Raw genomic sequence first — 26,897 nt, 5'->3', positions numbered from 1 at the left:
CCCATTAATTTTTTTCACACCATTTTTCTAAATATAGATAGCTTTGTCATCCTTAAAAATAGAACATTCTCATTGTAAAAAATTCAATTTACAGAAAAAGAATAAAATTCACCTGGTATCTCACCACTGTAGTATGAAAGTTTTCAGAAATTATATACATGTATAATTTTATATAAGTGAGATCATGTTGTATATAGTTTTTAAAAATATGGTTTTCTTCACTTAGTATGTTGTGGATATCTTTTCAAATCAGTATATACAAATAAAACTACATCATTTTTTCCAGATAATTCCACAAACACTGAACACTTACAATGTTATACTGTGCTGGGCAACAAGGTGATGAGGATGCATGAGAATAACATGTTATCATTTTTATTGATTCACAATATTATATGGTAGATATGTCATAATTAATTTTCTTAGCCTCTTCCTATCGCATATTTAGATTATCTCCACATTTTTTCCTATAACAAACACAGTGGGATGAATCAGCATCCTTCCAGCTAAACCTTTGCCCACATATATTCCTTACTTTAAGTTTCTAAATGTAAGCAAAGAATACGGAATATTTTAACGCTTTTGATGTTTATTGCTGTCCTATTGTTGTAATTTTGTGTTTTATGGTTAAACTCTGCCTTCTTTTTGTCTGTACAAATGCAGGCAGGCCTTCAATTAAGTGATCACAGCTGAGTCAATATTATTTTGAATTTTAATAAACGTATCTTTGATTCAGAGCATTTTCACATCATTTACTTTATCTTTCCAACACCAGCCCCCACATGTGAGGCAAAAAAGGCACCGGTATGATATTTATTTACATTTTACAAGGCACTCGGAAGCCAAATAACCACCTAAGATTCCTCACGTACTAACAGATGTTTGGAGGAACTCCGTGTAGCATTAATGTAATTCCAGTTGCAATGGACATTGTATTTGAGTCCCCACCATCAGTGCCATGTCAGGTGGTCAGTCTAGCTGGTCATGGTAATTGGCTGCCTTTGACCGTGATTGGCTCTCACATTGCAGGCCCAATGTAGACAGGGCCAGTGAGATTCAAAGAGAGGCTTCCTGGGGCTTCTGAGTAAAAAGCAGTTAAGAGAACAGGAACAAAACAGAAACGGACTCACAGACTTTGAGAACAAACTCATGGTCACCAAAGGGGGCGGCGACAAATGAGGAGTATGGGATCAACAGCTATAAACTACTATACATAAAATAGATAAGCAATAAGGATTTACTATATGGCACAGGGAATTATAGTCAGTATCTTGTAACAACATATAATGGAATACAATCAGAAAAAAATAACTGAATCACTATGCTGTACACCTGAAACAAACACAATATAGTAAATCGACTATACTTTAATAAAAAAGAAAGAACAGGCAGCCTGTTGCCCCAATTGCCTGTGGCAGCCGTCCTACAACCATTAGGGGAATAAGCCCTATGACAAAGCTGAGATGAGTTGAGCGTCAGGGAAAAAATGAAGTCTATGATGACATCATTACACTTGGACCAATCCTGAAGCTTACCCTACCGATAGAGTCTCTGTTATGTCAACAAATACAATACTATCTGTTCTAAACAATAATCTTAAGTGATAAATGGTTTATATTTAAATTTATTTTAAGTTTTTAAATTAAATTTAAGTGATAAATGGTTTATATTTAAATTTATAAAATTTTAATTTTATAATATATATATAATATATATTATATATATATAATATAAATTATAAATTTATAAAAATTTAAATACAGCAATAATTTTGGTCAAATATTTTCTCTTAGTATCCTAATTTCCAAATATCCTAATATATATATATTATATATATAATATATATAATATAAATTATAAATTTATAAAAATTTAAATACAGCAATAATTTTGGTCAAATATTTTCTCTTAGTATCCTAATTTCTTTTGTCTTAGTATTGAACATGAATTTTATGCTTTTGGCGTGAAAATAATTTAGTTTCTTGAATTAAAAAGAAAATATGGAATACAGATTTGCCACTAAGTTTCAGCTAAAACTGCCTTCGTATGTATTACGTCTCTTATACAGAAACAAAGTAAACACAATAGCTTTCCTTACTGAAAAGGCAGTCTCCATCCTTTATTTCTCTGTGAAAATGACCGGGGGGTATTCTCTTTATAAGTTGACTTGGGTTCTCTAAGAGGACCAATTACCGAAATTTGTAAATCAAGATTTACAAAAGAGCGTCAGATTCTTAAAGCCATGTTTTTAGGAATATTCTTGGCATTTCTAAGGAAGATTGTCAGCTTAAATTTTGTTGAAGCCAAATTTTACCATTTTAGTCCTTTACTTGGTTCCAAAAAGTGTTTGATCCATGTGGCACTATAAGAACAATTTATCTCTGCAGATATGCAATTTCAGTTTATTTCCAATAAGGAAGGCTTGGTTTGATGATGATATGAACATGATATCCTCTTTCAAAGAAAATGGCTGTATTATCAGATATTCTACAAAGTATTTTATATACATTTTCTCAGCCTCATGTCAACACTGTGAGATGTGTACTCTTTTTGCATTAAGGAAGTGAGACTAAGCAGATAAATAATTTGCCCCAAGTTACATAGCTAGTAAGGGTTGGAACAATATTTGAACCCAAGCAATTGTTCCATTAGGCCAAGTCCTAACTGCTCTGCTATGAGTACAAACCCCTGACTAAAACTAGAAAGAATAGCCAAGAACTAAAGGCTTCTAGAAATGCAGAGAAGTCTGAAAATCAGTGAGGAAAAAAAATGTTCTGAGCAAGAAAATGGGAGGCAGAAAGAGCTCATGTGAGCTCCAAATTAATAGATAAGCAATAAGGATTGGTTACACACGATAGGCGATAAGGAAGGTGCACACAAACACAGGAGCAGCTGTGTTGGTAGGAACAGCATCACAGTGTTAAACTCAGAAATGCCTGGTCTTATGAAAAATTCCAAAGCCATCCATTTAAAGATTTTGTATTATTTCCAGAGGTGGATCAGCGATAATGATGATCGATAACCTTTAACTGAGTACCTAATATGTCTCCGATGCCATTCTACATGGTTTACCAGTATTGCCTCATCTCCTTCTTAACAGCAATCCTATGAAGTTTTCTGATGATGGAGAGACTGAGGCTCTAAATGGTCAGGTAACTGACCAGGGGTTTCACAGTTGATAAGTGGGGAAGCCAAGAGATGAACCCAGATGGTCTAGTTCCAGAACTTGCATTCCCAAGCACATGCTGCAACAAGGAAGGAGTAGACTTGATGCTCAGGATGTGGGGAGGCTCCACAAAGTCAAGCAGGGTAGTAAAGAGGCCCATACTACAGTAGGAAAAGCAAGAGCTCTGCAGTCAAAAGACCCGTGTTTAAGACCTGCGTCTTGAAACCTATATTACTTGGCAATTATCCTTAACCTCTATAATAGGGGTAATTATACCTGCCCTACCCACCTCACCAGGTTTTTGCGAAGATCAAATAAGGCTGTGTGTGGGAAATACATTATAAACCTTAAAGCCCTGTGTAAATATTGCCCCCTATAAATAAATAATTGTACCATCATGAGAGGAATGTGGCATAAGATAATGTGCAAAAGCTTTGTCTAGTCAGTGGGCAGATGACCCCCAAAGTTTGTTTTCAGCTTCAAGCAGAGATCTTGTATGCAAAGCAGGGTTTTAAAAAACAACAACATTGAAGAGTATCAGTTTGAATGTTGATAAGTGTTTTATAAATAGCTGCATAATTAGCATGTACTTACTGCAAAAAATATACATAATATTTTATTCCCTGTTGTAGGCTGTAATGAATCTGCTGCCTCTACATCCTAGGAGGTTTTCACTTACTTTCCCCATGATAATTTTAATACATGGAACCATTATTAGCTGAATTAAGAGTAAGTAAATGAGCAGTAAAAAAAATACAGAAAAATTACAGGTGCCTGTGGTGAGTAAGATAATAACTAGGTAAAAATATATGAAATAATTACAGTGTTTGAACGGCAGAGCCGGCATGAGGAAAATGCCTCAGTGGAATATTAAACCTGCTGTTGGCAGGGTAGACTCTGTGGCCTTCACCTCTCCTGATTCTCAGCCCTAATACCTCACTGAAAACAGATCCAATTTGTCTTCATCCATGTTTATATGTCAAAGGGGCTGGTCCAGTTCAATAAAGATTTAGCCATTCTGAAAGCCTGTGGTCCTATAAACTAAATACCCAATAACTAAAAGGTTCTGTTTAAAAGATGTACCAGATTTTGGTATTTACTGTAGACTTAGTCAACCTGGTAACATTGACTATGAACTTATTTAGAATGTATCTATGATCTGCATTTGATATCTCGACAAAATGGAATTTCAGGTAATTTAGATAAAGAGTTTTAAAGAGCTGTGATATTTTGGGGGAAAAACAGTTTAAAGAATATTCTATCATATGTAGCACTCCAAACAGTGTCACTGAATAGTTTAAGGTGAACATTTGAGGCTTTTTATGTTTACATGCCCAGTCCTTGATTAGGAAATGTAGAGATTCACATTGAATTTATGACATGGTTCCTGCAGTTAAGGATTCTTTTTTTTGAATTTGTTTTCTTTTTTTATTGAAGTATAGTTAATTTATAATGTTGTGTTAGTTTCAAGTGTACAGCAAAGTGATTCAGTTATAGATATATATGTTCTTTTTCAGATCCTTTTCCATTATAGGTTATTACAAGATACTGAGTATAGTTCCCTGTGCTATACAGTAGGTCCTTGTTGATTATCTGTTTTATACATTGTAGTGTGTATATGTTAATCCCAAACTCCTAATTTATCTCTCCCCCTGCCCCCCACCATCCCCTGTGGTAGCCATAAGTTTGTTTTCTATGTCTGTGGGTATATTTCTGTTTGGTATAGAAGGACATTTGTATCTTTTTATTAGATTACACATACAAGTGATATCATATGATATTTGTCTTTCTCTGTCTGACTTCATTTTAATATGATAATCTCTAGGTCCATCTATGTTGCTGAAGGATTCTTATGTAATGCTCTTGGATGGTGAAAAGTCGTATTACCATAATGAGAAACCTCAAATTAGGATTTGAATCATCAGTAGTTTAAGAATGTCTGGTCTGATTAGGAGTGGAGAGCCACTGCTTTCTAAACCAACAGACGTTGGACAAGAGAACTGGTTGAATATATATAGCAGACAGGGTCTAGTTCAGACGTGAGGGATCCTGCTTCACTGACTCTCAGATGGTCAAGGCTGCGACAATTAACTCTTGGTTTTCTGTATGTGCTTTGTCTTCTTTGAGGGCTTTTGAGGATTGGTTCTACATCTCACATGGATTTCCCTGTTATCCAACAAACTTCTAGGTTACCTAATTCTGCTGCATATGTTTGGATATAGAAATAATAATATTAGACAAACACAATAACGTAAACAAGTCAACAGAGTACTGGGGCGGGAGGTAAGAGAGCTGAGTTCTAGTTGGAAGAATTCCATGGATAAATTCAGAAAAATCACTTCACCTCATTCTACCTGTTCCCTTACCTCTAAAAATGGTGGAGTTGAAGGAGATAAAGCTCAGATTCTATGATTCTGTGAATCAGCTGAAATCAACTCAGTATATGACTGATGAGTTTGGCCACTTGGACTACTATGGCCTTTTCTTAATTGTGTTAAAAGTAACAATTAAGGGAATAGTTCCAGATTCTCTTCCAGACTTTAAACTAGCACTTTATGAGCTACCAGAATCAAATACCAGAACCATGTTATCTTTCTGTGACTTTTTCCCATGAATTCAAGCAGCCATATTGCTTCTTACCAGAACCCAGCTGTCATGATATCACGAGTCATGACCTTATTCTATACAAGTATTTCCTGATCATATGACAAACTCATTAGATTATTATGTGTTTGATATTCTCTACTAACCTACTCTTGAAACAGCCATTAGCTAAGTATGTATTTCAGATGGTGTTCTTCGTATGTTAAAAATGTGTGTGGTATGCATTAATGATCCTTTCTAAACTGTTATTTGTGCTGGAGAAGAGTTAGATTTTTATTCCACATAGGACTTTCTCCATCAAATGGTTCATGCATTATTATCCCAGCTTTAGCCACGGAAAGTAATGGTTTCTGCAACCTTTCTGATGTGTGTGAATTTACAAATACTATATTTGAAATGTTACTCTTGTTAGCTTGCATTTTTGACATCATATTGAGACAAGGGACCTGGTGGGATGCTCTTTATTCTTTGGCTGCTTTCTGAAGGGAATATAGGTTTCTTCTCTTTCCCCTTCTTTTTTGTAGGAGTTAAATAAAATCTAAAAATCACATAAATATTCTAAAAACCTGGGGAGATTGTTATGGGAATAAATAGAAGCCCCAGCACCTCCCCTGTGACCATTTCAGGCAGATCAATTACATGTAGAGTCCTCTCTGTGTCCCCTGAGAATCCGATTCAGCAGCCTGTTGAGGACTGGAATGGTGTGATGCCTGTGGAGGGGCCGAATCCTTGAGCACATGCCTAGATTCAGCTATGAATATACTGTGACTCCCAACTCCACCTTAGTGAATAAACACCTGTAAGGGGAAAGGCAAGACTTTGTGAAACAAATCAGTGCTTCCTTTTGTTTTTTCCAGAGGTAAAGATTCGTAACTTTCATGAGAAAAAAGAGAAAGCCTCTTCCTACTCCCTCTGGATTCAGTCAGTTCTAGCTCCCAGGAGGCTGTGGAGCTATACATGAAGAGTGGGGGGCACTCAGCCCTTGGTTTTGGGACTGGACATGCTGAGTCAGCTCTAGGAAACTAGGAACTTCAGCAAAAAGGAAGGAACGAAGAGAAGGAGGGAAGGAGGGAGGGAGGAAGGACGGATGAGAGAGAGAGGAAGAAAGAGAGAGAGGAGGAGAACTCTTTCCCATTAGGATCTCTGCTTCCCAGATGCAATGACTGGTAATAACTTCATGAACCCAAGCACCAGTGTGTAGTCACTATAGCCACTGCTCGGGCCATAGGGGTGGCCATAAGAGCCCTGCCTGGATTTGTAAGCCCTGCCATTTACTCACTGAACAACCTTGGGCAGATCTCCTCTCTGACCCTCGGTCTCCTCATCTGTAAATATTTACCCTTCAGGTTTGTGGAGAGCATTACACGATCATGTAAGCCCTTGAGTATATTTACTGTAAACTGTAGAGCCCGACCCACATTTGAAGCGCTAATCACGTTAATCCTTGCAATCATGTGTTTTTATTGTACACAAAAGACAGATTTCCCCAGCAGAAGAGAAGACAAGAAAAATCTGTGTCCTGACCCACAGAGACAATGACAATTTAGTCATCCTACACTAGGGCCCTATAGATTAGCCACAAGTGTGCAGCTGGTGCCTCTGGATGCAACATACAAGCATTTGTATTGCTTCCTTGAGTCCAAGTCGGGATAACCTGGAAAGTTAGAATCATATCCACTTACTATCAACTAGATATTTCAAACCATTTCAGCCTCATATAAGTAGGAAAGAACCTCTCTCTCTCTCTCACTCTCTTACTGACCTATGAGTGAACAAGTACATATTTTTCAATCAGTCAAGAATTACTCGCTTGGTACCCACCATGTACCTGACCATGCTCCTAGGTACCCTAAAAGATAGTCTTAAAATGTAGTGCCCAGCATTACAATTCTTTGGAAAGAAAAACTGAGTTATGTGTGCATCCCAGCAAGAGACCAAAGGGTTAATCAGAAAAAAAATAATTTTCACAGAAAGTGATCTTTCTTCCCTTTTTTATTGTAAGCTCAAAGAGAATTGTAGCAATACAGGTTGAGCAATTTTCTTTTTTATGAATCCCGTGCTCAGTTGATGAAAGCCATTTTGCAACCCATTTACATGCAGTAAACCTTTGCTTTAAAGTTCTGTCACTTACCTTGATCATGATTACTTATAGTCCCTTTAGAAAAGGCCCTGGACTGGTTTAGCTCCCAAGCATAGCACTGCCACAAGACAGTTTTCTACAGTGCCTTTTAAATCATGGTCGTAAGCTAAGACATGCCCAGTCTTGTAGCCAGGTATGAGGCACAGGGATATTGTATAATGCAGAATAAACTAGCTGGAATTAGGAGTCTGGGATTTAAAACCAGCTCTACAATCTCACTATGTAATCTTGGCCATTCACACTCCTTTACTGTCAGCTTGCTCACTTGTAGAAAGAATGATGTTTTCATCACAAGACTATAAAGTAGGGCTTAACTGAGGTACTCTCTGTGCACGTTACAGTGTAAGTTATAAAAAGGAAATTGTTTTATGAACGAATCGTCTATAATATGTACTATAAATCACTGAAAAAGGAACAGTATGTCTAATCTAAAATTTTTCTTGATCACATACTATATTTTCCCTACTGTAATCCACAGAAGAATGTAAACTGAGAGCAGGGACCTTCACCAGACACATACAGTAGACAGTCAGGTATCTGTTGTATTAATGGATAAAATTTCTATGTAAATGTCACTGTGCTAGGCATGGTACGGAATACAAGAAAAATAACGTGTTACCCCAAGCCTCAAGGAATCTGTAGTTAAGATGACTAACCACTGATGCACAAAAAGCCAATAAGAGTTAAATAATGGTTCTGAGCAAGAGAAAAAAGGATGGTATAAAAACTGTGTCTAAAAAAAACTGTGTCTGAGTCCCTCACCGGAAGACGGATACAGCAGGAACCTTTCCTTGTCCTAACCCTGGGTGAGTTTATCTACCTGAGCCTCACTTCCTTCCCATGTGCTTTTTGTGTCAGTCACGGTTCCAGCAGGACTAGATGCCCACTCGTAAGTGTTTAACTGAAGCGCACATAATGAAGGATTGTAGAGATGTGTCCAGAATTGTGGGAGCCAACAAGAGGTGGCAAGGCGCAACAGCAGGAAGCATTACCCTAGAGTTGAAGGAGGGCAGCAGGCAGGCAGGGAATGTGATGAGAGCCGGAGCCAGGCGCAACAAGAATCCTTGTCAACACACAAGTCCAAGTGGAGCCATGCAAGTCTAATTCTTTGGGCAGCGATCAAGGCAAAGCCAGCTGGGTTTGTCTGCATCTGGTCCAGAACCCGTGTGCAGGTGAGGGTTTTCTTGAGGGCCTGAGGAAGGTTTCCAGTAGTCCAGGAGGCAGGCTTTCTGAAGCTGGGATCTGTCACCCTGTCTTTGCAAGTAGCCCAGTGAATGGCTAAATGTCTTCCTTGACTCCTTGGCACTTACCACGCACAGCCTTCACAAGGTACAGAACAGGAGAAAATGGATTATGCCCTCAACAATAAGAGGCGAGTCATCCGCCTGGTTTTGCAGTGGGCCGCCATGTATGGAGACGTCCTGCAAGAGGATGATGTGGCGATGGCTTTCCTGGAGGTACGTGGGGGTCATCCCTGCCAAGAATGCACCTTTGTCCTACAATGCAGGGACTACCCATAGGCATGGCAGCTTCCCTGGAGGGACTGTAATTGCAGATTCTAGATTCTGTTAACATGTTCGTTCATCAGAAAGGTACTATAAGGAAAGTAAAGAAAAGCATCATCCATTATCCTGCCCCTCTAATTCAATAACTGGAAGTAGTATTCTAATGTATTTTCATTTGGTTATTTTCTCTGTTATATTTTCCGTAGTTGTAATCACATAGTACCCATCATTTTACAGGCTGCTTTTTCCACTTGATGTAAGGAGTTTTCCATGTCAGTAGAGTCTTTCTAAGAAAACTTTCTAACGGCCCTGCCACAGATATATTTATTTGTTCCCATATTATTGTATATTTACATCATTTCCATTTTTACCTTCCTAGAATAACAGCGTAGTGAACACTTTTGTGCCAATAGGTCTATCCTTGGTTATATTCCTAGCAGTGGGATTACTAGATCAAATGGTGGATACTTTTGAGTAGAGTGAAGCAGATAACTTTACTGAGGAATTCCTGGGGCCACGAGGTAGTTCTGAAGGGAAACGATTTACTTTGTAAACACTGCTTTAAGCTGAGCTTCCCTTTTCCTTCCCATGGCTCCAGCCCAAGTCACAGCATTGACCTGGGCATTTAATCCTTGATGACTCATTCTGTCCTCCGAATCTGAGATGGGGACCTTACTCCTGTGCAGGCAAAAGGCAATGTGGCTTCTGTTTCAAACCTTATCAGTCTGTCTGTTCAAGAATGAATTATCCAGAAGAAACGTCCCCAGTCTCTCCTTTCTACTCATGTCATCTGGCAGGCAGAGAAGTGAGTCTGGGAGGAAAGGCGGACGATGAGAGTCCCTCACGGCTGTGGGATAAAGGATTTTGAAAATGTAGAGGAGTCATAGTAGCTTGGGTCATTGGGTCATTGGGTCATGGCCCCTACCCATTGCATCGAGTAAAGGACCACTTTACAGATGAGCCAAAGTGGTGTGACGCTGCCACTGCCACAGCTCTCAGCGCCTGCTGGGGAGGCCACTGCTCCTGCACAAAGCAGGGCACGGCGGCGGCTGCACAGTGGGCGGGGCCATTCCCAGGACGTCAGTGAAGAGTCCTGAGCTGGTGACGTAAACTCAGCAGAATTTCAGTTCAGTGCTGAAAACCACGACTGTACTTTTACCACCAACAGTTAACCGCGACCAGTGGTAAATATTAAACAACAAATACTAACATAATATTCAAAATAAATATTAAAATTTCCCTGAAAAAACATTGAGGTGAAAACAGTGCTCTTAAAGGATAGACTATAAAATAACCCATTCCAGAACATTGCATTGCATTGCCTTTGGTATAAATATCATATAAACAATTCATTTGCAATTCAATTTTTTTGTAATTTTTTTATTGTGGTAGAATATATCAAACATAAAATTTGCTGTTTTAATCTTTCTTAAGCATACAATTCAGTGGCATTCATTACATTCGCAATGTAACGCAAACATCACCACCATCAGTTTCCAAAATTTTTTCTCACTTGCAATTGTGAATTTAGGCATGCCGTAACGTTCTCTTTTACTTTTTTGTCCCCAGTCCATGAAACCATGGTCTGGAGATGCTAGTGAGGCAGATGACATAGGGACACGTCTTTGTTGCTCTTTACAGAATTACGTACCTTTTGCAGTTCTTGTTAAAAGCCTGTGACCTTTGCCAATTACAGGAGTTTTATGTGTCTGTATCAGATGATGCCCGGATGATTGCTGCCCTCAAGGAGCAACTGCCCGAGTTGGAGAAGATTGTCAAGCAAATGTAAGGAAGGGCTTGGCTTTGGGGTGTGCTTTCATCAAGTAAGTGCCTGCTGCCTCTGAATCACATCATCTTCCAGGAGGTCCTTTGCCCACCTCCCAAAAGGTGAAAGATGCTTTGTCAACAACCACACACTATTCTGATTTGAGCAATCTGAGCGTCGGGTGAAGAGGTGCAGTCAGGCCAGATTAACAAAAGGACAGAGATTCCGCGTAGCTGCCTTCTGTGCCAGATGGCCGCCAGGAGAGAGCCTAGGGAGCCAGAGATCCTCTCTGAGTGTCTGACTCAATAAACTCGGGTACCTTTGGTTCAAGGCAGTGAATCCAGTAATAAAGTGGTCAGTGGCATCTAAAGAAAGTTTGAGGAGAATTACTTATATGGTAAATTCACTTCGGGCTGCCAGTGCGGTCGGTGGTGAATATTTGTGTCCTCTCAGTGGCAACACAGAAGGTTTTCATATGCTGTTCTTTGAGCCGTTGATTAAATACTGGCTACTAAATAGACTTTGAGATCGAGAAATTCTGGCTTTTATCATCAGTTCGACAAGGGATCTGTCTGTGACAAGAGCTGATCTCTTAGCTGTCTCCTCTGGGCCTTGGCCTCTCAGTATTAAAATAAGGGGGCTCGTGTTGCCTCCTGAAGGGATGCTGTGGTTTCATTTTCTAATGTAAGATTAAAGTTATATACAAATGAAGCAATTTAAAATAATAGTACCAACAGTATTAAATAATGTGCTTTCTCTATTTCTCGTAGTTCAGAAGATGCAAAGGCTCCACAAAAGAAGGTAAGTGGCAACGGATTAGGATTCTCTAACTGTGCCCTGTAGAATGACAGTTCTCCAGAAACATAATATTGCAATATATGACAGTGCTATCTTTGTAAAGACAAAATACGTTTATTTCTCGACTCTGCTTCTCAGATGTGTGTCCTCTGAGTTGCAAACGTGCATTTCTCATTCATTCCTTATGACAGCTGCTGCTGTTATTATTTTTTACAGCACAAAGTTCTTTTGCAGCAGTTCAACACAGGCGATGACAGAGCCCAGAAGCGCCAGCCTATCCGTGGCTCTGATGAAGGTGAGAATGTCTTCCAACTTGTGCAGATTATTTAAAGTCAGAATAAAATCTCCCCCCTGGGAATCACCCTTGGGCCCACAGAATAGCTTTTCTTGGCTGTCCCTGTGTACTCCAAATGGTTTGCTTGGAGGTGCCCGTTTGCATTCCAATTATTTATGTTCTTGAACTCTGTGCCTGGAGCTGAGGTGCTTGTTCACACTCCCCTGATTCTGCCTCTCCCCCACTGCTACCTCTCCTTGAAGGAGAGAAAGATTATCTCAGGCACCCGTTGTCAACGTGGCAGGAGGGTGGCTGGCGCTTTGCAGACGCCTCGCCGAGGGGGAGCGCCAGGGGCACCTGCAGAGCGGGGTTCCCACCCAGGGAGAGCACTCTGGCCCTGAGCAGTACCTCGTTAGCAGCCATCAGGGAGGCAGAGATGCTGGCTGTTATTGTTTGCTTGGTTAAGATTCCTCCAAAGAATCACAACCAAAATAAGATGAATGATCATGATAAAATCTTCATCTTAAGCCACAGATGACTCTTGTAATGTAGCAGTGCCCCAAACTCCAGAATTACAGGAGCTGGAAATTGCCCTCAAGATCTATGTGTTCAGAGCTGAGCGTCTGGGTGCCACATAGGGGTCTGCTGAGCGGAGTACCACCCGTGCCACCTGGCCTGGCCTCCGAGTACACAAACCAGGGAACAAGTGAGCAGCCATGTCAGCGAATGTTCACGGCCCCAGGCGGAAGCGCTCCTGTTTGCAGAGGCGTTAATGTTGGCTCCCTACCACTGCTCTGGGCTGCAGGAATCTAGTAATCTGCCTACAACACAGCACTCCCGGTATTGTGAAAAAGAAAGGCTCACAGACAAAGGCAGACCCAGAAAATTGGCCTAAACATACTTCTCATTGTTTCGCATGACCTACGTGTGGGTTTTTCACAAATATCTGTTGTGGTTTTTGTAACTGGAGCTGGCAGTCGTGGACTTTTCTTAGACCAATGCTAAGGTACGAAGTTTTAGAAGGGGGCAGGCATAGGCATAAATGAGTACAAATAAATACAAATCTTAAGAATGGCAAGATGATGCAAATTTCGGAGCGTGTCTAAACATTCTGCATAGCTTTTGTTTTTTTTAAGAACTCACAAGACCAACTTATCTTACTGTTGCTGCCTTCCCAATAGTTCTGTTTAAAGTCTATTGCATGGACCACACCTACACAACCATCCGGGTGCCAGTGGCTGCCTCGGTGAAGGAAGTCCTCAGCGCAGTTGCCGACAAACTAGGCTCTGGGGAAGGCCTGATCATCATCAAGATGAGTTCCGGAGGAGGTAACCGCCTTCTGCAAAGCAGAATATCCCATCCAAACAGAACCCTGCCAGAAGTTAGCGAGGCCCTTCCAAGCTGATCCGAAGGGACAAATAGGTGCTGTGTATGCTCCCCAAAATAACAGAAATAAAGTGGTCAGAGGCGGGCTGGGCTAGTGTCTAATATCCCCTATCCTGTAGGTAACCACCCTGAAGCAGAAAAGGGTGAAATGATCTATCCAAGGCAGTTGGAACTGAGGTCTCTGGTGTGGATGTCAGCCTGGAGTTCTTTCCCTATAAACCCTAAACAAAAAAGCTTAAGGCTGTAATAACACATAATGGAAAAGAATTGAAAAACAATTTATACATGTAAATACCTGTGTCTATATGTATATATGTAGTACTGAATCACTTTGCTGTATACCTGAAATAACGCAACACTGTAAATCAACCGTACTGCAATTAAAAAAAAAAAAAAAAAAAAGCTTAAGACCTGGGAGCTCTGAGAAATGTGGGCCCTAAGAGGGCACCTGGCTTTTCTAGCTAAAGGCTGTAGGTTTTCACAAGTCTGAAGTCGGAGGTGGCCATAGGCTGGTTCTTTCCAGTTGATGATGGTTTTCCTCCTTTCCCAGTAAAGAGGGCGGGAACCCAGCTCGTCAAACAAAACGAGAAGTCTTTTCCCTCGCAGGATTACTAGACTGCTCTCTGCTTTCCTGAAATGTCGTTCATTCATTCTTCATATAGTTTCTGGCCACTTAGTGTGGCTGTGAGAGGAGAGGAGGTGTTGGACACAGCCTGGGCCTCCAGGTTGCTCACAGGCTGGTGAGGCGGGAGACAATAAATAAATAATTATAGTCCATGCCGGCAGGAGTTTTGGAAGGGTCTGCATGCGTTGCAGTGAGAGCCTGGAGGAGAGAGCCGTCAGGCTAGCTGGTCCAGTACGATTTGATAGTTATTGGAAGATCCTTCAGGATCGGGTGAGCCATCCCTGCCGTGTTTGAAGACAAACGATTCCACTGATGTAGGATTTTTAAATGCATCTCAGATTCCCAAGATATCCCCTTCCATTTCTGTTCCTGGCACACACGACCCAGGACGTCTGTCTGCCGTGATGATCCCTCTGGCACACTCTCGCCATAGCTATCCCAGGTGCCTCCTTCACTTCCTTCAGGTTTCCCCCCAAGTGTCATTGTCTCATGGAGGCCCACTCCTTCCTTTCTCCAGTTCCCTTTCTAAAATTCCCCCTTACACATACTTCCTAGCCTCCTTCCCTGCTATACTGTTTTCTCCTCCTCACTGCTTACTCTCTGGTACATTGGTACTATCTGCGTCCCTCACTATGATATAAGCTCTTTCTGGACTGTTTTGGGTTTTTTCCCCTGTATTGTTCCCTTCTGTATCCTCAGTGCCTAGAGCAGTGTCCAGCATACAGTAAATGCTAAATATTTATTGTATGAATTATGTTTTTGTTTTTTTTGAATTATCTTTTAAATATAGAAGACTTAAGCTAATAATGCAGTTGCCCTCCAAATCAGGGAATGAGTGATAAAACACGGTAATAAATTTTACATCTAAAGTCATGTGGGATCTCAGAAACCCCCTAAGTTTTCTAAAAGTTATCTTGGCATCTCCAGAGTGCTGGGCGTTATTACCATCTGGAAGCGTAACTTGTTTTTTAAAAAGCAGGTGCGGTTTCTGTATGCAGAACCGGGTGACTTGACCCTCAGGTATTTCCATTCCTGTGTTGCGGTCATTTCTGACGGCATCCTGAGTGTCGTGCGCCTGCACGAATGCTGTGTCTTTTTTATTCGGTGGGTTCCTTCAGTACTGTATTTTATGCAGTCACTCTGCGTGTTCCGGTAATTCACCAAGCTGGTAATTTGTTGGTGTGATTAGGGCAGCGCAGCAAATCTCAGGTGCATTTAATAGGCAATCTCTTGCTTTTTATGTTCACAGAAAAGGTGGTGCTCAAACCTAATGACGTTTCAGTATTTACGACGCTCACTATTAATGGACGCCTGTTTGCTTGCCCGCGAGAGAAATTCGATTCACTGGTAGGTGTGGATGGCCACCTCAGAGCAGCGTCTGCAATCAGAAAAACTTGTCTGGAGCTTAATTTTGCAGTCACGTTGAACCTAGTTGCTAAAAAATCTTGAACGCTACTTGTCTCTTTCTTTTCTGCCGTCTGTCAGGTAAGCCTCAGGTGTTCATTTGAGATGCTCTGAGCTTTAGATTTTCCTTTGTGGAAATTCGCCAAGGAACACCGCTACTGGGGCATAATTCAGCTTTCAGAACTCTTTGTAGTAATTCACGTCCTTGAAATGTCCCCGGTTTAAATATTACTATTAAGAATCTGAATACTTAGACACCAGGATAGAAATAATGTTTTAAGACGAGGTGTTGCAATGTATCCTGCCCCTTGGGGGGGGATGTAGAAATGCGTTACGGCAGAGCCACTCTCCGGTCCAGGGAAAATGCTGTTCCCTGAAAGGGCTCTCTCCATCTTGTGTAGGAAATCTCAGAGGCCAGCCGTCTTTCCTAAGTCTCCAACACAGTGTTCGCGGCCCCACCCAGCTCTCTGTGAGTAAAGGCTTAATCGGCCCTTGCTAATAAGTGACTGGCCCTCTCTTCTTTTTGCAGCGGGTAGGGTTCAGTTCTGTTTCTCCTGTAACAGGCGTAGAAGTGAGCAGCTACTAGAGTATCTTAGAGAGCTTGTGGGGCCAGTTCAGGGGATAGAGGACTAGTTTTTTCCATCTTTAGACACACCGGGCTTCTTTACCAAGAGAAGTGCAACACGGGTGCTACAGGGAAACTGCATTGCATTTTAGGGGGAGAACTTAACTACATAAGTGACGCGTGAATACGTTCAGTTTAATCAGATCAGACACTGTAGGTAAATCAAGATTCCCCTCCCTGGACTTTGTAGAGCTTGTTTAGCCTCATCATGATTCTGGCCTTCTAGTCTGGGGAGAGCTATCTTGTGCACTGTCTCACCGCCGAGCAGATTTTGCAACATCTTGAATTTACCTGGAGGGGAGCTTCACAGAAGGGGTGTTAGTTCTCCCGCCCCTCTCTCGTCCGTCTGGCCCGTGAGCACCCTTGCCTCACTCAGCCAACCACCAGCGTTGTGTGATCTGAGTCTGCCCCCAGTCCTTTTTGTATATTTTTCATCATCTACATTCGTGGCTTCCTGAAAAATAAATATTTCCCAGTATTGAGGGACTGGGGGAAAAAATGGCATGGATGAGTTACACTGCTCTCTTCTGGAAGCGAAAGCCATCAGAAGCCAGTTCAGCCAGAGCCCTGCCAAAGGTGCCACGTGATGTGTTTGCCACACAGCGCTCGGGCCTCTCTTCCCGGCTGGTTCTTGGCCGCGGTGTCCGATGATGTGGTGTAGAGACGGAGAGTGTGGACCATCTCCAGCTCCCTGTGGGGCACATACTAAGTTTTTAAGCCTCTGTTTATTTGCACACAACCCTTCAGCCTTACCAGTTCTTAGTCCTTGCTCGTCTTCCATTTTAAGGCCGGAGTAATTGCAGGGAGTTTACTTTGCAGCAAGTACCCAGACGTGAACTTGCTTAACTTCTTCCCTGTCGGTGCTCTGCCATTCACTGGGCTGCCAGCTATGCTGTTGTTTCTAAGGAGTGGTCGAGCTGTCCCTGCCTCACAAAACTGTAGGCACGGAGCTCCTTTTCTGGCTTTCTAAAGATTTCTTTGAGGACAGTCTGTCTAGGAAGAGTCGTATACAGGATGCCCCTGCAGTACAGAATGTTGGCCAAACCTTTGATCCATCAACACGTACTTATGAAGTGCTAGCTTCTGTGTGACACTAAACCAGTGTCCCAGAGCCTCTGCCCTGAAGACAATTATGGTCAGATTGGGAGATGAAACTAACACAGACAGCCTGGAACAGAACAAATTGTAGTGCTGACATGTTGTCTAGAATTAGTAGAGTGCCAGTAATTTATCCTAGTTGCCTAAGGGCTTGGATTCTGGAGTTTTACTTTCTTGACATGTTAAACATAAATGTCAGTACAGAGCAACTTACAATAAAACCCCATGGCACTGTAATTTCGTTCTAAATACTTCTATCCATTCACTAGCTCCTTAGGTTTTTATTTAGGGCCTATACTGTTATCATTCCAGGCGGATGATTCTGGCTCTAGGATGGTCTTGAAGATGAATGCATCATGGTCCTTGTGCCTCAGGGAGCTCACAGTATAGCGTGGGACGCCAGAGTGTAATGAGTATCCAATGTGACAAATGCCATGGCAGAGCTAGGCACAGAGGTGTGGGAGCACGAGGAAAGAGGATGCTGAGATGGCAGCTGGCTTTAGCCATCTCTTTGTCACTGACAATCAGCACGTCCTTTTAATGTCTTAGTTTCCTCATCTGGACAATGGGAGGGTAACAGTGCTATTCTCCCAATCACCACCATCCAGGCTTAACAGAGAAATCAGCTCTCAAAAAGAGCAGAGAGAGAGAATCAGTCTATAGGAGTTCTTTGCCTCTGTGTGGGCACTTTTCAGATCTGTCTGTGTAATGCAGACCTTACATAGGCTCTGCTACACTTCATCTGTAAGGAAATTTCCACAGGGGTCTCTGTGAGAAAATGGTCCAAGGAGTTGCTTCCTATGGGGCCAGCATGTTAATTCCCCACTTCAGTTAGAGGAGCCCTCTGTGCTGCTCAGATTGCCTCTCTGGTGGTTCACGGAGGGAAGGGATCGGCCTGCCCTTTGCTTGGTGAGCCCTGTTCACTCAAAAAAAGTAGAGATTCAACAGGGGTTTCTGTTTTTCTCTCAGAAGGGATTCAGGATGATATACCAGCCTCCATGACTAAAAGAATTTAATGGCCTCTTCCCTGTATTTGTTGGGTTAATTTATCCCCTCTGTGAAAAGCCATAAGACCTCAAGGGAAAGAGATAAGGAGTCAGATTGAGGAGAGAGCAAACCTAAGGAATAGAGGGCAGGTCCACAGCAGAGCACATGGGCGAGAGGGAAGGCAGAATGTGGAGAGCCGGTCTGAGCCTGAGACAGAGTTCTCGCACCAAGTATTTAAAAGCTTCCCCGACATTTCTACCTGAGACCTACCCCGCTTGAAACCATTCTCCTTATTTGCTTCCATAAGCTACTTGCCCATCAGCTTCAGGTCGGTTCCCTAAGTTTTAAAACTTTGGAATAATGGTTTTTCTTCCATGCTGTCTGCGCCCTGCATAAAGTGAATCAGGAACAACAGTATTTGGCTCATACATCCGGGTCCTGTACTCATCACACTTCCCCGTACCTCTGCATTGGTGCAGCAGAGCTGGGAAGGGAACTAATTTGGAGGGGACGGTGGGGACCTCCTCTGTGCTAGGCACTGTGCTCACGTGCTACACTTAAATTATTCCCATCCAATTCCCTTAACAAGCCTAGGTACTAGGTACTGGGGCCCCAACTCATCAGAGCTAGAGACAGTCAAGAGATTAGGGAATCATTCAAGCCTATGTAATTAGAGTGGGGTTTACATTTAGAATCTGCTGCTCTCTAAAACTGGCACTAACCTGGTCTGTTTCAAAACCCTAACTCCCATCTGGTACTCAAAGACTTTCTAAAGCTGTTCAAGCTGTCCCTTTGGTTCCCCTGAGCTCTCTGTTCCTGCCAAGTAAGTTTCATGACGGCTTCCTCACCTTCATGCCTCTCACGCCATCCTTCAACCTATGACAGACCATCCTGGATACTCAGGGAAAACTTTGCCATTCTAAAGCCACCCAGTTTTGTCTGTTTCATCTTTTGAAGCCCATCTCTTTCTCCAAGAACCTCTTCAGGCCACACGTTCATTCCAAACGCCTGCTAACTCTCAAAAAGCCCATTCAGGTTTCCTCACCTGTTTCTCCGTGTATCTGGGAGTCAGGTGTTTTTCGATGCTTCTGTCCATCCCTTTAGACGTGCAAATGAATGCCAGCAGCTGACTCTTTACTGGCGTGCAGTGCTGTACTTGCTGGTCAGGGCTGACTCCTTTTTTAAACTGCAAACTTGCAAATGCCCGGAATGCAGTGGCCATTCACAGACTGTCAAGGTTATAGGTGATGATTATAATGATGATGATGATAGAATGTGAACGATATTAGTACTTCCAACATAAATATTGAATATCCAAATATGTTTAGCATCATATTGGGGAAATTATCTTTTAATTCGTGTGACTTTTGTAACTTTAAACATATTATTAGAGATCAATAGGTATTAATATATTACACGTAAGTTTCTAATATATACAAACCATTCATCTTATTAAGGAAAAGCACTATAACTCATTTCCCATAAAATAAAAATGAGATAAGTTGGATGGAAAGTCTAGACCAATGGTCTTCCAGAAAGTAGCAGAGTTTAGTTTTCTGATGCCTAGCCCAAAACACCCTGACCATGTGACTGTCATTCCTAGCTCAGCATCTCTCAGAAAGTGGAGCAATCATATATAATCACATGTAATCACATAGCCCTCTGTCACCTAGTACCCCAGGCAGTGTGTTATGAGAAACGGAGATGCAGCAACTTTACCACTGTTACCAGCCCCTGCAATCGTAAGTAGCACTGTAGCTGAACATCCAAAACCACCATGCCAGTACCTGCTTTGGAATGGCTTCAGTGGGAAATAGGAGAAGAAAGTCCTTAAGAACTGCTTACATGTTTGCCAGGGAAAAGGAATCATTCCCTGGGAGCTCCCAGGCCCATGCAGAAGAGAACTTCCATGGGTCAGTCTTCACTGAATCTTATTTGCCATGGTCCACATTTTTCAGTCAGTGGAATTGATGAGAGTGATGATGATTACTATAAAAATGGCACAGAAGCAAGTGAGCATTAAGAGCAAAGGCATTTTTCTCCTCGGGGTAAAATCAGTTTCAAGATATTCCTGAAGCCTCTCCAGAATCCTCTTCCCTCAAAGCCCTGACAGCACTCAGCGTGTCTGTTTTGAGATTCCGATACATTTTTGCATTATTATTCATAGACTCCCTTGCCAGAGCAGGAGGGCCCAACTGTTGGAACAATGGGAACTTTTGAATTGATGAGCTCCAAAGATTTGGCATACCAGATGACAGTTTACGATTGGGACCTCTTCAGCTGTGTGCATGAGGTAAGGTGCTCCGTTTAGAGCATTCATTCGTAGGTATCGTGGCAATTCGGGATGCAGCCTGTAAACGTCAACAGGTGCTGCAATGTGTGGGAGCCACGCGAGGGTTTTTTAAAATCACTGAGTACGTTAATAAAGGCCGTTAGAAAGCCTTTCAGTGTCAAAGAAAAATCTTTATGATTTACAGTGAGCTCTGTCTTCCTGTGTATATTAAGCCAGTGGCACCTAGTTTATAGTTAACAGATTGAACAAGCCTCATTGAGCCATTAAGATCTTCAAGTCGAAGTTCAAGTTGAATCCTGGTCAGTGACTGTATTCACATTTGCTGACCAGTATCAATTTGTCACGTCAAATGGAGGAGCCAAGTTGGTGTTTTGATTTAAAAACAAAGACATGACATTGTTTTCCTTTCTTCTAGCTGGAGCTAATCTATCACACATTTGGAAGGCATCATTTTAAAAAGACCACAGCAAACTTGGATTTGTTCCTCAGGAGGTTTAATGAAATTCAGTTTTGGGTTGTCACTGAGATTTGCCTCTGCTCCCAGCCTAGCAAGCGTGTTCAGCTCTTAAAAAAATTCATTAAGATCGCGGCCCAGTAAGTATCATCCACTTGGAGAGAGAAAAACGTTTGCGCTGTGTTTTCATTTTGTCCCCTTAGATTACACCTTAAAAAGAAAAGTGAGATATAAAATCTCCTTATGTACCAGGACCAACCAGAGGGGCGTAAGAATCACTGAACTCTTGCGAAAGATGTGTCTTGTCTAGCTTTTGTAATACTTGACACCGATATATAAATTAACATCCTGCAGCACTGATGCTCGAGTTAAAATCGTGACCTCTTTTTGCTCTGAACTACTCAGACTTCGTGCCTCCTTCCGCATAAATGACTCCTTCAGCAAAGTTCTGCACAAAATTCTGTTGGAAAGGCTGGGCGAGTCCAGGTCTAACTCGACACGTTCTTGCCAGTAGAGGGCAGTGGGGACATGCACGTACAGCCGTGCATCCGACTCAGCCGGGATAAAATCCATAAAATGCATAAAGGCGAGCTAACCTGGTCCATGAAAATCATCTCCATAAACATCAGAAAAAGCAAGCATCTTATAAATATTCTATTTAACAGCACTTCATGGGAAACAATTTATTTACTGCAGGGGCCAGTTAGATTTCTCCCTGAAATGAATTTAATCTTCTCCTGCTATTTAGATATGCCTGACAGCCTCCTGTTTACTTCCTTGTTTTTGGTATCACCACAGTGCTAAAAATAAAATGCTAAATGCGGCTGTGGCTGTGGCTGGGAGACTTCTTTCTTTTCTCAGCCCAGGGAGCTCTAGCACGGGAAGGTGGGGAGCACAAGTGACCCCAGCTGGGCAGTTTTCTTGAGCCAAAGAGTTTAGATCCCATACAGAGTCTGATTTCCAGAGCTAAACAAAGAAGCAAACGCTGCTCGACGTTTTACACATGTCAGCTTGCCAAATGCCTTGAATTATTTTGCCAAATTTTGGGAGTTCAACAGGATATCCAGATCTCTTGGATTCAAGTGCTGGTGTCTCTTAATTTGGAAAAACTGCCTTTTGAAAGAAAGATTTGGTAGAATGTTGCTTATGAATTTCTGGTTCAGAGTGTAGCCACTTTCCCCCGGAGCCTGAATAGGCTTATCGCCGGGAACAAATGCCTCCATTTACTTGGAAGGAGATGACTGGAAACTGTGACAGCATGTGCTTCCCTGCTAGCAGGAGCACATTCTCTCCTCACCTTAGCCTGGCAGTGCTAAGTGCAACAAGGGAGGAGAGGGGAGGTCTGCACACAGACGTGGAGACCAGAAACCCTTTGGGGGCCTTATCCTGCTATTTCACAGGGCAACATAGGAGAGCCTTTCAGAAACTCAGGAATTTTTTTTTTTTTAATGTCTTTGCCTTTCTTATCTCTCTTCCTTCTGATTATGGGTGGATTTGGCCTTCGGAATAAATTGGTTTATGTCATTTAACCTGCGCCGTCCTACACAGTAGAACTCTTCACACAACCCAGCTGGAGAAGATTGCAGACTCAGAAACCAAGATCTACACGAATGAGATCTTAAACCTAGTGGCAGTTGGCATGTTTTACGTGATATTTTTAGAGAACGTCAATATATTCTATTGAAGCTCTTTGACCTGCCCAGAACTTTGTGAAGTTGGGGGTCCAAATGTTACCCTCGCCTTTTACAGGTGAGGAGACTGAGGCAGAGAGAAATTTCGTGACTTACCTAAGGTGATAGTTAGTTGGTAACCAGAGCAGTGAGCAGAAAGGCAGCCCTGCAGTCCTGCGTGTGCTTTCATGATCGCACAGATAGGACAAAGGCAAACATGTCCATGACCAGCCTCGCTGCCTTCAGTCCAGGGACTCTGAAGTTGCTCTCAGCCCCTGACCTGAGAGCCACCGCCCCGGCCCATCGAAGGCCCCGCCTGCTCCCTTAGCGGTGCATGAGACACACCATATCTTCTCTACATCTGTTTTCCCATTTCCACACAGACCACTTATGAATCACTCTGCAAGGAGTACACAGGCAGCACATGCAACAATTAGCCTTTTGCGAAAATGCTAATCCAAAGAAGATTTAATTATGATGTAGTCAACTTAGATAACCATATTGATTTGTGGTAAAGGATTTGTGCTCCTTGCAAAATGAATCCTTCTTTCCCTTTGCAAGGAGCTGGTATAAAGAAGTCGAAGATTCCTTTTTTTTTTTTTTTCTTAAGTTAAACCAAGTACCTGGGCTAAATATTGCATTCTAATAAGAACCTTTGGTGGTGTTCCACAATATTCTTCTTCCCAAATATATATTCATAAAAGCTAATAATGGCATAAGTACAGATTCAAAATGATCAGCTTCATCGACATTGGTAAAACAAAGTAAGGTCATTTTTTGGTCAGTTGTTTAGGTTATTAGCTATATAGGGATCATGATTTGTAAGCTGACATTTTTCAACAAATTGGAAGCATTTGCATGGCAGGTAGAAGCCCTGGCGGCTGCAGCAGTGTGATTTTCCTTCGTTCCCTCTCATGCTGCCAGAGCCTGAGGTGTCCGGCTTCAGCCTGAAAGTCTGGAAGTCTCCAAGAACATTTTGCTTTCTCTCTTCTTAGCCCGTGAGATGTTTCGCTCCAGGTCCAACAAGGCTTTTAGCAAGCTCTGGGATTACAATAGCAATCCCTAGGGCAGGTGTCTTGAACTTCCTCCTCAAAACCTGAACCTAGATGGCCCAAACCATCACCTTCCTAAAATTACAGTGAGAAATCAAACAACAGAACACGGTCACCCAAGTGGAAATTACACAGAGCATTAAATCTGTCACTGCCTGCTCTCATAAAGGAGTCCTGCCGAATATTAATGACCATCAGAAAATAGAACTCTAATTTTTTTTTATCTCACTCAAAAGTGGCATTTTACTCCAGTATGTGCCTCTTGTGTTTCAGCTGTAAGGAGTACAAGAATCTGAATTCCTTTTTTGCCATCGTCATGGGACTAAGTAATGTTGCTGTGAGCCGCTTGGCACTAACATGGGAGGTAAGCTTCAGCTGAGATCCAGCTGCGAATTTGCCTGAAGAGTCAAAACACAGGCTCACCAGTGAGTCTTTTTTTATAGAAATATCACTCATGCTTGTATAACAGTGGGAAAGGTGGGGCACTTTGAGGGAGGTGACCTGTCTCCTTTTGCCTCAGAGTGTGAATTTTAAAAGGCATTGTCCTTTTGTAGAGGGGGGAGGGGATGAGGGGGGTCTCAGCTTCCTGGACTATACAATGTAAATAATAATAAGTCTAGTTCCTAGGTATAGCATTGCTTGGATTACTTCATCTTGTTCATAGATCCTATTGTTCTCTGAAATGTCTGCTTCTTGCTTTTTAAATAAGCCTTATCTGTAATTAAGAGAGGACAGAAGATCCATTTTTATCCCAGTAGTCATTTTGCTCCTGGGAGAATTAACCAGAAGGCCAACTGTTTGGCCCAGCTGGGTACCAAGCATCTCCTAACTACTAGCAGACCTCTCTGTGTACGGAGGAGCAACAGTTGACTAGAATTCGGTTTGGTGCAAAAGTTATGCAGGTGTGTTGTGAATTTCTGTAGCAAATACGATTAATGGTTTGTTGATAGTTGGTTATGTGTGCTAGAGAACGGCTTCATTTTTCATTAGCTAAGTACTCAAAATATGCCTGACCCCTTACATGTGGTATGTAGTCAAAGAAATATTAATCTCTAATGGAACATACACACGAAAATAGACTCTTTCTAAAAATAAAAAGGCATGTGTAAGTGGGACACGAAAAGAGAGCAAGGAGTAGGTAACACAGATCTTAATTTGCAATGCTGCTGTAAAAAGGCACCAGAGGCAGCTGTTTGCATCTCTAAATGTTTTCCTTGAAACATTTTCTTCCCTACTTCCCTCTTGAAACTGTTTTCTTTCTCTGTTCCTCCTCAATGTTTCCACTGTTTATAGGACAGGTCCTCACAGGTCCTTCTGTCTTGGGTTTCTCTGAAAATTCCCAGCAGATGCTGCACTCAGCGGCTCATCCCCTGAATATAGGAATGAGGGAATTGGTAAGGCCTGCACGCCATTTGGCTGGGTCATCTTCCGGCTAGTAAAAAAAAGTTAGTGCTGCCAATAAATGTAAGCAATGAAGCCAGGGTGCACGCCTCCCCTTCTTGTAGCCCACAGCTCTTTGGAGATCGAGGGTTCCCTCTCAGAGAGTCTGCTTTCCCCAGCTTGTTTCCAGCTTTTCATGCTCACAGAGTCCAGATGATTTGGCTGGGAAAATCAAAGAAGCCTCATGGGGTCCGGGAAGGCCAGATATAGGTGCACATAACAGCAGCTAGACATTAAGGCCGTAGCATGGGGGAAACACTCTCAGCATCCCCTTTCCTGGTCTAAAGAGAGAAATAGGAGGCTGCTTGGGGGGCGGGGGGGACAGGCAGCAAAGGGAGAGAGTTTATTGGCCAGTCCTTCATTCCACGGGGAGAGGAAGGAGCACAGCAGCCTGTGAGCTTGTGTTTCCATCCTTGCGTATTGCTGGAAAGAGGAGACTCACCTTTCATCATTCGTAAGCCTTTATCTCTTAAGTTGAGATGTAATTGGATCATTCTGTAGGAAGAGCTTTCATTCTTGAGCGTCTTTGATTTGGGTTTATCTGCCTGGACTTGCCAAGACCCTCCCACATGCTTCCCACACGACAACAGCACGATGGCAGCAGGAGCAAAGTGGGAAATAGTGCCTGCCCTCTGGGAACTAGAAAACACGCGTGAGAGAGTCGATGAACAAAACAGAAAACAGAGTGAAGCCACGCGGCAAAGGGAATGGTCCAGCATAGAGGGGAAAGACGCCTCTGAGATAAAGCCAGTGGGAGTAAGAACCCAGAGCCGAGTTTCTCGGCCTCAGTGGTCTTGACACTTCAGGCAGGATCATTCTTCTTTGTTGTATGGGGCGGGGGGGGGGGTGGGGGTGATGTCCCGGCCGTGGAGGAGGCTTAGCAGCACCCCTGGCCTCAATCTACTGTATACCAGTAGCGCCTCTCCCTCCATCCACCCCAGCTGTGACAACAGGAAAGGTCTGTAGACATCACCAAATATCCCTGGGTGTGGGTACAAAATTGCCCCCAGTTGAGAACCCCTGCTCCGAAAGCATGGGATGTGGATAGGTAATAGTATTAAGACCCACATGTTTTATCACCACATGCACTCCGGCTTTTGACCCAAAAGTCAGCTAAGCACAGAAAGAGAACTAGAGTGATAGATCTAACCAAAAATGTCGTTCGCGGGGCTTCCCTGGTGGCGCAGTGGTTGAGAGTCCGCCTGCCGATGCAGGGGACACGGGTTCGTGCCCCGGTCCGGGAAGATCCCACATGCTGCGGAGCGGCTGGGCCCGTGAGCCATGGCTGCTGAGCCTGCGCGTCCGGAGCCTGTGCTCCGCAACAGGAGAGGCCACAACAGGGAGAGGCCCGCGTACTGCAAAAAAAAAAAAAAAAAAAAAATGTCATTCGCTCCTAATTTTGTAAATTGTCTGTGTTCACGGAAAGTTATCGCCTAGCGTGATGATTTGGACACTCCGTGGAGCATGAGACCCTTGTATCCCTTGATGCCCATCCCAGCCTTCATCACTTTGAACCTTTCCCCCTAAAAGAGGATATCAGGTTTCCCTGAAACCCAACTTGAAAAGAGGCACTAGGACAATGAGTTTAGACATTATAAGGAGACTAGTTCC

At 42.6% G+C, this 26,897-nt stretch overlaps 1 protein-coding gene across 11 annotated transcripts in view; it reads left to right on the top strand.

Annotated features, from left to right (window-relative positions):
* The window catches only part of RAPGEF4 (Rap guanine nucleotide exchange factor 4), a gene marked incomplete at both ends in the record, with an annotated part of 319,238 nt that overhangs the window by 275,117 nt on the left and 17,224 nt on the right, over window positions 1-26,897 (top strand). For 8 of the 11 annotated variants that reach the window (XM_082657692.1, XM_082657697.1, XM_082657691.1 and 5 more), the window contains 9 exons: window positions 9,230-9,367; window positions 11,112-11,200; window positions 11,951-11,981; window positions 12,195-12,273; window positions 13,434-13,580; window positions 15,513-15,610; window positions 20,545-20,670; window positions 21,086-21,264; window positions 24,120-24,210. In XM_082657692.1, coding sequence (XP_082513818.1) covers window positions 9,230-9,367; window positions 11,112-11,200; window positions 11,951-11,981; window positions 12,195-12,273; window positions 13,434-13,580; window positions 15,513-15,610; window positions 20,545-20,670; window positions 21,086-21,264; window positions 24,120-24,210 — 978 coding nt within the window. The remainder of the gene's footprint in view (window positions 1-9,229; window positions 9,368-11,111; window positions 11,201-11,950; window positions 11,982-12,194; window positions 12,274-13,433; window positions 13,581-15,512; window positions 15,611-20,544; window positions 20,671-21,085; window positions 21,265-24,119; window positions 24,211-26,897) is intronic. The other 3 variants (XM_082657688.1, XM_082657694.1, XM_082657690.1) reach the window with 2 other exon arrangements.

Source organism: Grampus griseus (genome assembly GCF_964374135.1).
Source record: "Grampus griseus genome assembly, chromosome: 7".
Classification (NCBI taxonomy): Eukaryota; Metazoa; Chordata; class Mammalia; order Artiodactyla; family Delphinidae; genus Grampus; species Grampus griseus.
Note: the sequence above shows the minus strand (reverse complement) of the source record. Positions and strands in the feature narration are given on the sequence as shown.